This window comes from Cydia splendana, chromosome 5, assembly GCF_910591565.1.
Source record: "Cydia splendana chromosome 5, ilCydSple1.2, whole genome shotgun sequence".
Taxonomy (NCBI): domain Eukaryota; kingdom Metazoa; phylum Arthropoda; class Insecta; order Lepidoptera; family Tortricidae; genus Cydia; species Cydia splendana.
The window spans coordinates 14,952,050-14,969,156 of NC_085964.1; the positions used below are offsets into that span (position 1 = coordinate 14,952,050).

A 17,107-nucleotide genomic window follows, 5' to 3' on the forward strand; every position below is an offset into this window, starting at 1 on the left:
AACGAAATTAAACCAACATGACAGTAGTGACAAGTTTTGATTTATTGTATTGACAGTCTAGATTCAAGAGATCCCAGTACAAAATAACAAAAAAATAAAGGTAATAGAATAAGCTTAAGAACTGTCATAAGTCTAAATACACAACTGTGTACACTTCAAAGAATATAATACTCACTAGGAGGTACACTTACACGGAATATACATTACCTTTAGAGAGTGAACATGGTCCTATCAATATCATCAATTAAACTTTGTATTTTCATTCCTATTTTAGTTAAAGGATCATATTTCAGTAAAAACATTTCATTAAATAGTAAATTTAACATATTGGTTACAAACCAAAACCAGTCTTATTTGTTTACTTTTTCCCCATTCACAGAAACTCTGTAGGTATTTCTACATCAAGCACACTCAAGGGCAGGGCTCGGAACCGGTTTTATTAAACCCGAAATAGCCCAATATTTTTAATTATTTAATGCTCTTTAAGTAGGACTGAATCATCAATTTAGGTAACAACTTCGTATTATTAGATTGTTCCATTCAACATAAAATAATAAACCAAAGTACGAAAAAGAACGTAATAATACCGGTATTTTTTGTATGAAGAAAATACAGGTGTCGACCCTTGCTCAAGGGCACTTTTTATTTATAACTTTGCAGTTTTATTTAAAATTGATTATCATTTTAAAAGTGGAAAAATGGAGTATGAATTTGGGATCCAAGTTTCCTTAGCTAATAGATACTTATAGTTATGAGGCTGACATAAATATTTCTTGCTTTAGTCTTATTGTGGTATGGTAACTCTGATACTTAATGACGATGAATGGGTAAGTCTAGCAACATACATTATAAAATTTATAAACATATCTTAGTGTTCCAATCAGCAAACACAAATTCCATAGATAGATAGGTATAACATATTTTGATAGATGCAAAGTAATTGATTATTTGTCAAATTCTAGTAAAAATATTAAATTAACCACACAATATTGACATATCACATGTTAGAAATAAACATTGATCCTATGAGTAGTCATCATCTTCATCCATGTCACCCTTGGGTCCAGTGGGTGGGGGTACGTAAGGCTGTGCCGTCACATCAGAGCCCACTAGTCCCTGCTGTTGCAGCAGCAGCCATTGCTGTTGGTCCTGCTTTGCTTGTTCTTCACGAGCCTGGAATTAAAATAAAAAATACATCAGTTGGTTCTCCTGCAGGTTAGAAATGGTAGACACTGATGTTGATTGTCTATGGATGCTTTTGTCTTTCCTTACCTAAGCATTGTTAGATTAAAAAGATATACTTACAACTATGCACAAATAAATATATTCTACAATTCAGATTTTATTTCATCAATAAATTCTGCCTATTTAGGTAAAAACGATTATTTCAATAATACTTATCTATGTTCCAGTCTATATTAATTAAAAAGTTACAATTTGTGGTTACTAAACATAATGTCACCCTACCCTCACCCTAGTACACCTCTTGTCCCAGTATGTTTATTTAACTAGATAAAGAAATTAATAAAAACAAAAGATGAAATATTTAGTTACTTTTGCAAATAGTGCCTGTTGCTGCCTGAGTAATTCTTCTTCTGGAATTCCAAGGTTTTCCAAACGGGTGCTCTGCCTTCTTCTCTTGGCCGCTACGGCCTTACAGTCTTTTAGCACTGCCTCTGCTTCTATTGTGTAGTCATTGAACCCCAACCTATCAAGAGCTGAAAATCAATAATATGTTTACACTCTTACAACCTTTATGAAACACAAACAGTATTGGATTATTGGAGTGCCAAAATTTAAATATAGGTAGAACCAAGACAATATTAGACTTATTGTTAAGGCAATTGGTCTCGTTTTTAGTAACGATGAAGACTAAGAAAATTTTAGACTTTACAAATACACATACATATCACATGAGACATAAGGACATACCTGTGAGTACATGTTCGGCATTGATAGTTTTCTTATTACTCTGATTACAAACTTCATTGGCCTCAGAGCTGAGCAAGTGTATGAATTCGGTGCAACAATTAAGTATTAGTTCTCTAGACTCAAATGCAACCCTAACGGATGGAACCAACTCCTTTATCATTTTGTTAATACTTGCTCTAGGTAATGTTAACTCATCCTCTTCTGATGGCGGTGGACAGAGCTCTTGTTCTGGGCTACCCATTGCAAATCTTGAATGGAAAACCAAACTCTAAATAGATCGAAGTAAATCAACTGCTGTTTGCTTTTCTTCTTGTCATATCTCTTCTGTCACACGTCACACAATACATGACACATTATGTCGAAATTACCTTGGATTCTCTTTTATTGAGCAATGATTTGTGGATTTTAAGGCTGTAAATACATTGCATGATATACAAGCTAGCCTCCATACGACGTGTAATAAAATTTTAATTTTGTCCGACAGTGTGATAAAGTTAAATTTCTTTTTTACAGCGGCAACACATAGAATGGCAACTGTCATTTGGTTGCTCATTTGTCAATGTCAAATTAGATGTGTATAGGGTGGAAATTTATTAAGGATTTAATTTAATAAAATTAAGGAATTTCTGGGAAACATCATTGAAACATCAAAAATGGTTTTCTACTTTACTAGTGATGTAGTATCTCCGCCTGTAACCTTATTCATGGGTGCTGATAAACATGAAAGTATGTAAGAATATACGTCCTTAAAATTCGCAACATTTGCCTTATATACGTAGATATTTTTCACTTCAGAATAGACATCTCCATACATGTGCAAAATTTTCGTTAAATCAACTTATCCTTTTCGTTTCAGACGAAGATTTAATCAAATGGGGTTGGCCTGAGGATGTGTGGTTCCATGTCGATAAAGTATCATCTGCTCATGTTTACCTTCGTTTAGAGCCTGTAAGTACAAACAACATAATACGAAGTTAGGATGCATCATCCATCATAGCGTCCAAAGGTGGACCTGTTGCAAATTTACTATCTACTTTTATTTTTGTTCCAGGGTCAAACAATAGATGATATACCCAATTCAGTTCTTGATGATGCTTGTCAGTTAGTAAAGGCCAACTCTATAATGGGAAATAAGATGAATGATATAGATATTGTCTACACAATGTGGTCAAATTTAAAAAAGACTGCTGCTATGGAGGTAAAGAATTATAATTATTTTGTCATAAATTTTGCATGCATACTACAAAGTTGAAAGACTAAGGGCCAGTTGCACCATCCACACTTGAGAGACTGATCAACGGCAATCGGCCATGAACTATGAAACTTCCCATACAATAAAATTTAGCGAATGTTTTAACAGTGACATACAGTTTGGTGCAACCAACTCTAACTCTTAATTTTTTTTAACAATTTCATTTTTGATACAAGTTTTAAATGCTGACTGTATTTTTCTATCAACAGTAAACTAATACTCATTGAGACAATTCTAACAAACCCAAACACAATGAGGTTGCATTGTTTTACCACAGAGTTCCTGTGGCCACCTCTGGTCTCCATCATAAGATCAGCTTGGTGGATAAATGATTTATTTACGTTTACATGGCATTGTTACCCGCTTGAAATAAATAGATCAATTACTTGTTTAATTGTATGGACTGAAGAACTAAGAACTTAGAGCAATAGAACATGATAACAAACTACCTGTGTTTTTGAGTTTTATCCCCCTTTATTAGCAATACCTACTAAATTCTCAAACAAGGTTTTAAAGAACTAACTATTTTGTTTCTTTTTACAGGCTGGCCAAGTTGCATTCCACAAAGATAAAGATGTAAGAAAAGTCAGAGTGGCCAAAAGACATAACGAAATTGTAAATAGACTTAACAAAACAAAGAAGGAAGCTTTTCCAGACCTGAGACAAGAGCGGGAAGAAAGGGATAGATCTGAGAGAGAAGATAAAAAGAAACTGCTAAGAGAAAAGAAAGAAAAAGAAAAGGAGGAGGAGAAAAAGAAAAAGGATGAAGCAGAACTTAGAAGCTACTCAACTCTTATGAAACCAGAAAACATGAGCACTAATTATGATGGCAATGACTCTGATGATTTCATGTGATGAAGAAAATAAACCATTGAATTTTTAATTTTATAATTAACTTTTATTTTTATCAATTTCTATGCTGATTCCAACAGAATTAAGGGAATTAATGACCCATGTAGGGTAGTTTTCATCTGGGAATGCTTCTTTAACAAACTTCCTTACAAATTCTTGGAAAGTCCCTTTTTGTATGCAATCTCTCATGGTTCTCATAAGACCCATCTGTAAAAGAAAATAAACAAATACAAAGATTAGATTAACAAAGAAGCGTTGTGTAAAGTAGATAATGAATTTTTCACCTAACGAATTCGATAATGGCACAACACGCGAACTCATTATGGCTAGTACATCTACAAGACATGCTAGCCGTACATGTCATAAATATTACATACCTGATAAGCAATGTTATGCACTGACAGTAAATGGCAAGCAACTGTCTCCACAGTGACAATGCAGTGCAGATAAGCTCTTGTATAGTTTTTGCACGTTGAACACATACAATCCTTGTCTATTGGGTTCAAGTCGGTTTCATACTGTTTTTGTTTAAGATTGAGTTGTCCTTTATTGACAAGTGCACAGCCAAATCTCTGAAATTGATGTAACAGTTGAGTTATCTTACTTACAGAACATAAATACATTTTTAATGTCTCATTCATCATGAAAGTACACCTTAGTATAGTAAGTGTACCTTAGTATATGGTATTTTAAACTTAAAAATGGGGCAAAGTATTTTGAAAAAATATTTTCACAGTAGCTAAATGGATCAACTTACTGCAGTTCTTGTTGGGAACACACAATCAAACATGTCCACACCCAGGGCCACACAAACTACCAGGTCAATGGCCACTCCCACTCCCATTAAATAGCGAGGTCTATTTTTGTCCAGAATGTCGGTACTCAAGGTAACCATGGGCCAAAAATCATCTTTTGATTCACCGCCACTGTAAATAAACATAACATAAATCTGAATTAAAATGAAACAAAAGAACGGCACAAGTACAAAGGTGCCACAACCTAAATATTTTGCTAGGGCTGCCACTGCCTATCAGTAATATTAGAAAAAAATAATTTCACCTCCTGAAGTACTTGTTTTGTTATTGAACTAGAATATGTACAAAAAATTGTATGCAGGGATTCTCAGGAGGTTAAATTATATGTTATAAATCTATTTACCTAAGTCCGCCAATAGCAAATCCATTGACATCCTTAGTCATATGTTCTCTTGCACTTTTTTCTCTCAATTCTGCATTTAACAAGCCCTGAACTATGGGAAAGATGTTTTGTTCTGTGGGTCTCTTATGGGCTTTTAGACACCGGTCTAGCCAGCGACTAGTTCTTTCAGTAGCCTCCTTGATTCTATCATAGTCATTGAATGTGGTTTGGACAACATCATCCAACTGCATTATAATATCTGCACCTGAAAATAAAAATATATATGTAAGTTACAAGTATGTTAATGTTAACATTGTCAACCATTTAGGAATTGAAATTATATAAGATGAACAAGAAGTAATAATTTTATTGCTCAGGATGTAACTGACTTCAATACGAGCTATCATATCTAATATGTATATCTATAATGTTCATTGTCTATGCCCTGTATTTATGGGCTACGACAAGCCTCCTTTACAAGGCTGTAAGGTTGGAACAGTTAACATGTTAAAAATAAAAGAAGCAGGAAGTGCATACCTATACAATTTTGTATCTCAATAGACTTCTCAGGGGTCAACATGATTTCAGAGTCATCATAAGGTGATCTGAACTTGACACCTTCTTCAGTAATTTCAGCCAATTTTAGAAGAGATACCATTTGAAATCCACCAGAGTCAGTGAGCAGAGCTCTATTCCAGCCCATGAACTTGTGAAGGCCTCCGGCCTTGCTCAGCACATCTGTGCCTGGGCGGTTGCCCAAGTGGTAAGTATTTCCTAATATTATTTCACAATCCAAACTTTCTAATTGTTCAGGCAATATACCTTTCATTGTTCCCTGTAAAATAATTAATTCATTTATTAAAATAACAATGATGGTAGCAGTTTTACTTACACAACATATAATATGCATTAAGTCCAGTCTAGTAGTTCAAATTTATCTATTTTAACACATTAACTGCCAAGAACCTGCTGAGTGGGTTCATTTTGTACCTATTGGAATGGGATTGAGCTATTATTTTAGTGTTGTTGTATCACTGTAAAACGTAAGCTCCCCCAGAACTTTTAAAGTACTATCTTTCATCAGGTTACGTTTTCCCATTGTTATTAAAACACAATAATAGTTAACTTTTAATTCAACTAACCTGTGTTCCAACCGGCATAAAGACAGGAGTTCTCACTTTATAATGGGGTAGCTCCATTAGTCCTGCTCGAGCCTTTGTAACCGTACATTCTGCCTGAACGGTGAAAGCTAGAGCTTTAGAACCCATATTAAAAATGAAATTGTTTCAAAAGCGACTTGATCAAGACTAGTTTGGTGCAAGATATTTTAAATTTTATCAAGACTAATCGAGTGCGATAGTATTTAATTTTGTAGGCTTATCGTTGCCCCATCTAAGAATATTACAATCGAACGATCACTATTATTCAAGTATTCAGTAAGTATAATTTTAACATTTAAATAGAACACACAACATGCATGCGGTTAGTTTGATTTATCCTAATTAATGTCAGTTTGACGTAAGATTTAAGAAGTTTGATTCGAAAATCGTTATTTGTTTCTCTATCGCTCTTGGTTTAACCGACAGAGAGGCAGATAACGTTTTACAATATTTCGATGGCGGCCAATGCACTTTGATTTTAAAAATTATAACATAAAAGTATAATCCTTTATCTTTATCTTTTTGTTTGAAAAATGTAATAATCTAAACAACTAAAAAAAAGTTATTAAATGACGTTTGTGTTGTGTACTGGGCGTACTGGCAAAAAAGTCAGCATCTAGTTTGTTAAAAGTCAAATAACAATTCACGACTAATTAAAAAAATAATCCTAACCTATTCTAGGTTCAGAAAATGTTGGGTTTTCTTATGTTACCCATTTAAGAGCGCAGTATACCGCAGGATAACTAAAATATTGTGAAGTTATTCATAATAATTGACAGAATATTGGACATTTCTCAAAATGTAAACATTTTATGTGATTCTCCGTTCATTCAGGAAGATTGTAAATCAGGTAAGTCGCAATTTATTAATTTCTTGGTATAACATCCTTATTTCATAATTTTTTTAACTTTATTTTGGATGTTTTACAAAAGGTATTGAAAATTTCGGAAGAAGCGACTGTTTCCTTTTTAGCTCAGTTGTAAAATGGCCACGTGATTTTGCTTGTGATGATCATGGACCATGGTTCAAATCCTGACGAGGGCTATGCACAATGTATTTTTGTTTTTATTTTATTATATTTTTATTAGAGCCTGTCAATTGTTTAGACAAATAAAACTACACACTCAGCTCAAAGTTCAAATCATATAATAATGTTTATATTTTAGTTGAATCTGTCACAGCTATGTCAAAATTCCTAAAAGCATATAATATACCTACATAGGTACTGAATGAATAATGTTATGAGTTATGAAGTTGTGTACCTATGCTGAAAAACATTGTATGTAAGTAATATTTGGGTAGGTTTTATTAGTTTTTTCAGTTGCCACAAAAACATGCATAATTTTTTTTGCATTTTTACAGTGGAGTCAGTAATGTAAACATGTCTTTGCATGTGTTTTATTATAAATACTACCTGTAATAAATTATTAACAATTATTTTATAAAAAAATTTAAACTTAAAAAAATATATAACTTAATGTTCTCTTATTAAAGCTCGGGTTCAAAAATTATAAGTAAGTAATATAATAAAAAATAAACAATGAGCAATATAAGATAAACTTAAAAAAAATGTTTTGAAATTACAGAAAAAAGTTTTTTTACTTTTCATGATGTATATATAGTTCTGCCAACTGTTTCTCCTGACTGACATAATAACAACAGTTATTATGTTTTGTCAGTCAGGAGACAACAGTAGCACAATTTGTTAGGAAAACATTCGTTACAAATTCTACTAACAGGCTTGATGGTTCATTATGGAAAGGACTTAATAATATCACAAAAAGGCATGTTTGATAAAATGAAATGATATACAACCAAATTTTCACAGAGTGACCCAGGAGACATAGCCATGGTAATAAGTGGCTAGAAAAAGTGGCTCCACCCATTTGTTACTATTTTCATTGCTAAGAAAGCTAATTGTATATAACATTGGTATCTAATTAGATTTTCATCTGTAAAATTAATTTATATATTACCTACTTACCACTGATTTATTTATTTATTTTTTACCTCCTGGTATGGGTATACTATTTATTCTCACAATAACTAATATTTATTATGCCTACAACATTTTTATTCTCTTTTTTTGTTTTGGTTAATTATATTACAAATGGGATGGATAATTTATAGCCAGTTGCAGTAGTACCTGGTAGGTAGAAGTAAAATACTTTTTCTACTAGTCGACTGTAATTCTTGAATTAAGATTTCTTATACCAAACTGCAATTGGGTATTTTAATGTCCATGGGCTCCCAACTCAACTATAATATTCATATCGATACAGTTTAGTCAACTATAATGAAATTGACCAATCACAGCTCACCGCGATCAAGAGGACGAAACAAAACCATAGCTCAAATTAATTATTTTAGGTTGTATAGTAGAAACAATTGGTTCATAAGTCAGAAACGCGCATGTGACACCCTTAATATAGCAACATCCATAGACTACGAAAACCACTTAGTGTTGCTTGTTAGTCTCCATAGGCTACGGTGGCTAAAATCGAGAAAACAACTGTCTAAAAATTGAATTTAGCGCGGAGCAAGTACCAGGGCCTCATGAGTTACGAGAAGGTGTCGTTGACCAGCCCGCCGTAGGGCACGGGGCGCGGCGGCCGGGTCGCGTACCAGTATGTAGGTATCGCTGCTGTTCGCGAATCTTAGCTGTAACTTTTGGTTTGGTTTGTTTGTATGATTCTACTAGTTTAAAGTATTATTTTTGTTGACTAGTAGAAAAAGTATTGTATACAATAGTGATATAATCAAGCTTTTCAATCTCGTACCTTACTTAGGCAACTCAGCAAGCTTCGTTGCCTAAACACGGTACTCGACTGAAAAACTCTCTATTATATCACGATTGTATAAAATACTATTATAGTACAAAACAAACACACACCATTAGTACAATGGCGAACTTACCCACAAACATTCTTATAAACAGAGTTGTAGAATTTATTAGGTCTTCCAAACTGTCTCAATTCATCTGAGAGTCAAATACCTATGCCGATTTGTTGAAAAATATTTCTTGTTTCCATTACATAGGGCGTTTATGCATATGCGCATTATAAGCCTTGTAGCTTGAAATAAATTAATTTTATCTTATTTTTAATTTTTTTTATCTATAATATTTTTTTGAGCCTTGTGAATGGGATCGGCAGGCATCGTTTTTTTCTACGTCAGTAGTCGCTGACTACATTTTTATTTTTTTTTCTTAAGCAAAATAAAATTTGTTGTGTTTGGCGTGAAACTAATCTAAATAACTCGTTTCTTTTCTCTAAAGTGTTAGAAACATCGGGAAATCAGTTTTACACTATACCTACGCTATAATTACCTACAAATCATATAATATAACATTCCTTCCTATGTACCTCGTGATGTCTGTGTACCAATTGTTTCATAAAAAAAAACTGTTAAAACAAACCTTCGGTGTCGTAATGATTGGTTACACAACGTGTTGCAAGATTTGCAAACGACTATTCACGTAAGGCCCAAAGTCCCTACATTAAAAATCGTTACAATGGAATGTGAACAAGGTATTCATTAATTTAATATACGCGTTTCTTTTGGTTCACAAATTAAAATTTCACCCCATTTGTTTTACAAGTGGATTAAAATGTATCCAGCATACATTTTGCATATTTGGCATTACAATCCCCATCCCACCCAACCACCCACCTTAACTAGTAGTAGATGGTAGGTACTGTATTTAAAGCTATCACGATGAAACACCAAATATTTAAACCAAGTTTTTCCTGTCCTGCCGGAAGCGTAAATTTTTCCATATTTTCCTTTAATATCAAATTTACCAAATATTTAATTCTAATCTAGAATGCTTTGTTACTTGATATTATCATGTGTTGGATCTCCCATTATTTTTAATATTTTGCAATGCTTTTCAGTGTGCAGCTTAAACTTAGCCCATGATTTGTTATTGATTGAAGTAAAATAAAAATGAATAAAACAAAGGTCACAACGCGCAAAGGCTCAAAAATTAAAACTAAAAAGGAATCTCCAGAAGTATTTGTCTTGCCTCCAAATCTATTGGAAAAGTTGGGCATTAATTTAGGAAATTATGGATCACCAACAGGAAGTATCTCAAACTCTCAAATTACAGGCAAGTTTTACCATTACTGTTAGTAATATTACCTTACAAACTTTGACTAAATTTACATTTTTGGAAATTATTAAGTACCTATTTGATCTTTTTCAAGATGATGCTTTCTTAAAAGTATTATATCTATACTATTACTTGCAGATTTAAATGTAACTCCCAAAGAGAGTGGACACTGTGAAAATAAATTATCCTTAAAAGAAAATTTCGATTCACATGCCCCCACTTCTGTCATCCAATCATCTTCAGAAATAAAATCAACATCAATTATAGAAACTGCAGAATTGATGAAAAGGTCAGTTTTTTTGAGTCCAACTTTTATTTCCAACAATACAAGTGTCATCCAAGGAGAAATAGAGATCGTTGGAAATGTTGTAGAAGAAAGCACAGAAGTAGTTAGTGTTGGATTTGTAAATGATGAAAATATAATTGAAAAAACTGGAGAAGGGTCCATAGACATGCACCGAGAACATGTATCTTTGTCTAACGTACAAAAAATGAGTCCAAATTCCTCAAATACTCAGGAGAATAGACAATGTGATCAGATTTTCAATGGCAATATTAAAATGCACGATCTCGAAATGCAAACACTTATTGATGATCACGCAGATGAAGCGTATTCTTCTGATTGCAGTAGCAGTAATATTGGATGTTCTGTCAAACATGATTTAAGTAAATCCAATGTAAATAAAATTAATATAATTTCTGAGGAAATAATTTATCCATCCCGATTATATAAATTAAAAAATAATTATTTACCCAAAGAAAATTCATTTATTCATGTTCCGATAAATACTACGATAAAAAGTCACAATATATACAGCGTTCGACAAGACGATTTAACTTTGGATTTAATACCTAATGAAATTGGAAGTGTTGAACAAGCTGAAATGGCTCGTGTTAATGAATGTGACATATTTGAGGAGAATTTTAGAAAAGAAGATGACGTTTCGAAAGCAGATTTTGAAATGTTACAGAATTTGAACAAAATTGATCTGTGCACTGTTTTGAACACAACTCAGTCCGAGTTCATAATGACTACTCAAAATGAGGTAGACCCTCGACAAAATCTTGAAGCATTACCAATTCCACACAAACAAGAAGTGATTTTAGAAGATCAAGTGGCAATTGATACTGCTGTAATTGTACCGTGTCAAATTGATTTTGTGTTCGAAAGTAATTTAATGTTAGAGCGGGGAAATATTAGTGCGCAGAGAAATACATGTTCTGAGCATGGTGACAATGCAGTTAAAGAAGAATCTTTTGAAGTAAATGCAAGTTTCTCTACAAAACACAAAAATAAAGAAGTTATTTTAACTAATGCCATATCAAATGAAGATAAATCTGATATGTTGCTAGATAAAAATAATGTAACGCCGCATGTTATTGAAGCTGTAAATGAAATTCAAATTTCGCCTGGTAATCAATACTCTCTAATGAAAGCTTGTTCACAAAGTGAAAATACGGCTTCTGATAGGGACACTTGCCAGGATGCACTCGAGAGTAGGAAGGATGCTAACATATCAGAAAATAATGTTGTTGAACTACTGAGTACACTGCAAAACGGAGAGGCCGATTTAACAAACCCTGATCAGAATATTTCTCTCACGGATGATCGGGATGATGGACAGGTTTCGTTTCGTAATTCAGTCACAAACAATGTGATGAAAAGTGAAGGTAAATGTCGACGATCTAAATCAACACGAAAAACCACCGACGAAAATAAAGCCAGCAATCCTATAGAAACTTCACTAATAAGTAAACATATGCAGGATGAAAACAATTCCGTGCAAGAAACATCTACAGGAAGTCCCATTGTATATTTCAAACATTATAAGAAGCAAGTTTGTGAACAAAACGAACTTCTTGAAAACAGAAATGAACAAAAAAATAGCAAGAATACACCTGATGCATGTAAAGATGCCGGTTCTCGAGAGAGCAATAATCTGGAACTTCACCACGTGAATAAAGCTGCTGTTCATGACGACAAAATTAGAGAAATAGCTAAATACCTAAGCGAATTTGCTGACTTAAAAAAGAGAAATCATTTTATGGAAAGAAATAAAACGGTTGGGGGCAACGCAGTGAGTAATAAGAAAAACATCACCTATTCGAAATCGTCCATTCAAGGTGTTGAAAAACCGGGTGGTTCAGGAATAACCAAAATAATTCAAAACTACCTGCCTACTAAAACGTATGAACGTAGAGGTAGACAGGGCTGCAAAAATATTACTTTGTCCACTTTTAAAGGTTCTAGCACATCTACCCACTCCATAGATCTGCCTGATAGAACTATTAATATTTGTAATGAAATAGAAGTATGTCTTTGTCATGATTTTGGCCGATTAATGTCGTATGATGATGTAAACAGTTATGAACATATTCATTTCTGGAATAGTGCAAGGATGGAATGTACGCCTGATCTCATATTTAGTATTTATAGTGAAGATGCTGCTCCTGTAACCATTGATGATGATATAAAAGACTATCCTATTGATGTTTGCGATGATGTCCCTTATAGATTGTGTTGGAACGAAATTAAACCTATCAATAAAAAGGAAACAGAAAACAATGTTACATCAAGGGTATATATCGAGAATATAAGGAAGAATGTAAGTATTATCTTCATTTTTCTTCATTAACATTTATTCATTTTAAGATACATTGATACAATTTGTTTTGTTGTGTAATTTTGTCACTGTTGCAATACCTTTTGTAAACTTCTCCAGATTACCATGTTTTGTATTACATTTTATTTATATGAAATATATTTATTCACATTTTTTTTAAATTTTATTAAAGGACAATAAAAAGCAGGAAGCTGAAAAGGAGCACATGGTTGAAAATACAATGCTAACTGTAAATATCTTACAAAACTGCGAAGGGATAACAAATGATAAAGATGAACCTTCAAAAACTGGACAGGTTTGTATATCTATTTACATTCTTACTTGATGTATGTAGTTTAAATTTAAAACGTATTATAGTTAAAAAATATATATATTACAGAAGCGAAAACCTTCTTCTCTCGTTACTCCCGATAATGACGGACCACCAGCGAAAAATAAGAAACAAGGAACACCTAAACAGTTACTGGAAACTAAAGAAACATGTGCTTATATTGAGGAGCAACATACTTCAACGAAGTTTGTAAAGGTATGTTTTTTGGATATACTGAGAGATTATCATTTTTCAACCATTAGGTCCATTAGCCATTCGCTGCGTGATGAATGTGTATTGCATGATTGTATGTCGTATTGAACTACACAATATAATTAAACAACATTAATTTAGGTTCAGACATACGGTACTACCGACTTGCGGTGAATTTCCACAAAAAAAGGATGAAGTATTTTCTTAGTTTTCTTTTTGCACCATTTTTACATGTGTCTGTTTAGCCTCGTCTGGCCTAGTTGACTGGTAAAAAATGCCATTAGACTAATAAATAAAAAAACACTATTTATGTTTTAGAACATTCCAGTTAAAATCAGCCCTCTAAAAGATTCATCTTGTGGGAGTACGACACTTTTTGCAACTGATGGAGAACATCATACAGGGGCATGCATTCCGGCAAATGACACTAGGACTGAGCATTTTGATTCGCCATCAACTTCAATAAATGAGGTCAAAATTCACTGTCGATCAAAGACTCAACTGTCAACAGAGAATAATAAGCCTATCGTTTGTGGGGTCTGCCAACTAAGTGTTGAAGGCGATTGGATACAGCACATCTCTTCAAAACATGATTATCGGGCTTGGAAATCGGGAGAACCGTCGTTGGTATGATAATGCTCATCTCTTTTCAAAAATGTTGCTTCGATAGGAATTTTAATTTGAATTAAAGTGGGTAAAAATATATTTGACTTCAATATCATGCTTGGGTAAAAAGTTAACCGTTTAATGGTAATAATAATGATTATTACGATTACTTACCGAGGCTTCATTTTCGATTTCCTTAATTATGAACGCATTTTCCTGAATTATGACTTAATGGTTGTGGGTTTTAATGAAATACGTTATTAAATATAGTATCCACTATTCGTTTAATACAGAAAATATAAGTGTGTGGTCTGTTAAATCATTTCGAAATTGAATAACTTTTTGAAAGTTTTACGTTTAAGCCCCTCTTTAATATTTCCAGGATGTCCACGATGAGGTTGCGGTTCGTGAACACTTGAGCGAGATCACGAAGACGGGTTGTGGGCTCACGTGCGGTAAATGCGGACTCACTAGAAAATATGTAAAAGCTTACTTGAGCCACGTGAGAAGATGCTCCGGATCAAAAGTTAGTACCTTATAATAGGTATATCATTTTATATTTTAACAGGGATTCCACGACTACATCTTTAACACGTGATCACAGAAAGTGGCGTGTGTGATACAAAATCAATAGCTTAAGCAATTTACCTGAATGTGCCATGTTCAGGTAAATTTTTGTTTGTTATTTTTATGAGATTCTTATGTTACAGGCTGATTGCTCATCTGAACTGCGGTCTAGCGAGGAACTAGTAGAATCTAGAGTCAAAATTAAAGAACAGCCTGCCGACGATCGAGCCGGCCAAGTGATATGTGGCGTATGTGAAGAATCTATGCAGGACTCGGAATGGAATGAACATAGATCATCTCGACATGATTATCTAGCTTGGAAATGTGGAGAATTACCGGTGGTAAGCTTTTTTTATGAGAACAGAACATTCATTGATAATAGAGATATACACGTGTAAGTCGTGGCGTCTGCTTACGACGCCATAGTTCAAATTAAAAAAAAAGGGATTTAAGTAAAAACTCTTAAATGAGGTATTTTATCATTTAAAATTATAATAGGCGTTATTCTGTCAGGCACAAGACCTTTAGGCCCTCGCAACCAGACCATAAAATAGGTTATTTTACAAAAATCTCATTCCCTAGCCTGACATATTCGCCAATTCCCAGGAAATTCCGCTTTATTAGCATCTCATTTTTGGTGACTGTGTAACTCGTGGCATGTTCCATCTACAACCAAAACAGCTAAGCGGAACCTCCTGAGAATTTGTGAATAGGTTTAGCCAGGGGAATGAGAGTAGAATGATCCAAAGTCCAAAAAAGGTCATTAATGGGCCAACTACTTAACATGTCAGTAGAATGGGTTACAATATTTTGGCAACCAACTGTGTTACCGTTGTCTCCTGGCTCACGGGACAGAAAAACGGCGAAAAACAGTTAATCCATCTACTTTTGTTGATTTCGCTTGACACATATCGTTAAATTGTGTTTATCAGGATGTGCAAGATGAGGCTGCAGTTAAAGCCCACTTATATGAGATAACGAAGGCGTGTGGCGGACTGACGTGCGCTAAATGTGGACTCACCAGGAAATATGTGAAAGCTTACTTGAGCCATGTGCGAAACTGCACTGGGTTGAGCGTTAGTATAAGATGAATTATTGCATGCAGTAGTGTAGTTTTAGCTAGTTGAATACTTCCTTCCTTACTTCATGACTTCAAACACAGACATTACATAAGTAGTAGTTAGTTACTTTTCTTATCTTAGTTCGTGTTCTATAACTCAAGTATAATATGCAATTGCATGTAGTGTTTAAATATTCATCCACTTTTTATTGTAATTTTTGTTCTGTAAAGTTGCGATTTTCGTGTGCTTTGTAGTCGTAGATACTGTGTCTAGATAGCATGCCGCATGATTTATTCACTTATATGTATCATAATGTTATTTAGCAAGTTAACTAAGGATTTCAAATTTTCAATAGACGGCGTTGTGATGTGCTTTACACACTTTATTTAATTCAGTACCTGAAGACAGCGACGCTGGCGACGCAGCAATATGTAGAAGTTAAGATCGGTTTTCCTAGGATAGCGGTACCGTCATATAGGGGCCGTCTCCATACTAAATAATACGGCTAAATATGGATGTCGTAGTATTTGTATGGAGACGGCCGCTATATGACGGCACCGCTATCCTAGGAAACCAGAGCATTACATGCAGATATCTCTACCGTGTCTAACGTATAGCTTCATCTCTGTCGTCAGTAATTGATTTAAGTAAGGTGTGTGAAGTGCTTAATACTTCGCATATACTAATGCCATCTAAGGTATACCTAAATTAAAATTATCTGACCGATCTGCGCTGCTTTTTGCTTGCCGTTGACGGGCAAATAATTTTTGCGCATCTACAGTGAATTTTTTTGTGAAGAAATTAATTTTTCAGGAGTCTCAAAACGATAGCGCTTACAACGCCTCATCGGAGGTTATGCCTAAGGTGGAATCTAGTTCTATTACTGAAGTAACTGACGAAAACGTAGCGGATACGAATGCTGGTCCAATAAAATGTGGAGTGTGCGAAGAATCGGTACAGACGGAAGACTGGAATCATCACATAGGTTCACACCATAACTACTTAGCATGGGAACATGGAAATATGCCTTTGGTAAGTTACTTGATTGGTTGGTTTGGTGCAATATGTTTACTATGCAGAAACTTATTCATTGTAAAGCCAAGCCAAAATAATAGCTATCATGGCAAATAAAATTAATAGTGTATAACTTCTTGCGGAACTGTTCAGAATCTAGCACATCTTATAAATGAGACATATTTCTCTCTCATTTTTGCGTTTATCTTAGACACGCGGCAGCGTGTCAAGCCAAGTTCAAAAGAAAAAAGAACTGGCGACGCAG

At 34.0% G+C, this 17,107-nt stretch overlaps 4 protein-coding genes across 6 annotated transcripts in view; 2 read left to right on the forward strand and 2 right to left on the reverse strand.

Annotated features, from left to right (window-relative positions):
* Positions 1–20: 20 nt before the first annotated feature.
* LOC134790770 (protein Dr1) lies at positions 21–2,242 on the reverse strand. Its single transcript, XM_063761693.1, has 3 exons — positions 1,933–2,242; positions 1,555–1,718; positions 21–1,173 (listed from the first exon to the last, which is right to left on the reverse strand). The coding sequence occupies exons 1-3, from the start codon at positions 2,171–2,173 to the stop codon at positions 1,024–1,026; spliced, it is 555 nt and encodes a 184-aa protein (XP_063617763.1). The 5' UTR covers positions 2,174–2,242; the 3' UTR covers positions 21–1,023.
* A 257-nt stretch (positions 2,243–2,499) lies between these two features.
* Positions 2,500–4,063, forward strand: LOC134790773 (coiled-coil domain-containing protein 25). The gene is made up of 4 exons (XM_063761698.1): positions 2,500–2,658; positions 2,789–2,880; positions 2,984–3,130; positions 3,728–4,063. The coding sequence occupies exons 1-4, from the start codon at positions 2,586–2,588 to the stop codon at positions 4,037–4,039; spliced, it is 624 nt and encodes a 207-aa protein (XP_063617768.1). The 5' UTR covers positions 2,500–2,585; the 3' UTR covers positions 4,040–4,063.
* LOC134790772 (queuine tRNA-ribosyltransferase catalytic subunit) lies at positions 4,056–6,649 on the reverse strand. The gene is made up of 6 exons (XM_063761697.1): positions 6,316–6,649; positions 5,711–6,008; positions 5,195–5,438; positions 4,794–4,962; positions 4,414–4,608; positions 4,056–4,243 (listed from the first exon to the last, which is right to left on the reverse strand). Exons 1-6 carry the CDS (start codon positions 6,439–6,441, stop codon positions 4,076–4,078), a joined length of 1,200 nt encoding a protein of 399 aa, XP_063617767.1. The 5' UTR covers positions 6,442–6,649; the 3' UTR covers positions 4,056–4,075.
* Positions 6,650–6,920: 271 nt separating this feature from the next.
* The window catches only part of LOC134790781 (uncharacterized), a 38,563-nt gene continuing 28,376 nt past the window's right edge, over positions 6,921–17,107 (forward strand). Inside the window, exons 1-8 of one of the 3 annotated variants that reach the window (XM_063761712.1) lie at positions 6,921–7,183; positions 13,244–13,366; positions 13,451–13,597; positions 13,913–14,221; positions 14,583–14,726; positions 14,911–15,108; positions 15,700–15,843; positions 16,642–16,860. In XM_063761712.1, the coding sequence (XP_063617782.1) occupies positions 13,277–13,366; positions 13,451–13,597; positions 13,913–14,221; positions 14,583–14,726; positions 14,911–15,108; positions 15,700–15,843; positions 16,642–16,860 (1,251 nt within the window). In that variant the 5' untranslated portion in view covers positions 6,921–7,183; positions 13,244–13,276. Of the gene's footprint in view, positions 7,184–10,534; positions 13,054–13,243; positions 13,367–13,450; positions 13,598–13,912; positions 14,222–14,582; positions 14,727–14,910; positions 15,109–15,699; positions 15,844–16,641; positions 16,861–17,107 lie in introns of those variants that run through there. The other 2 variants (XM_063761710.1, XM_063761711.1) reach the window with 2 other exon arrangements.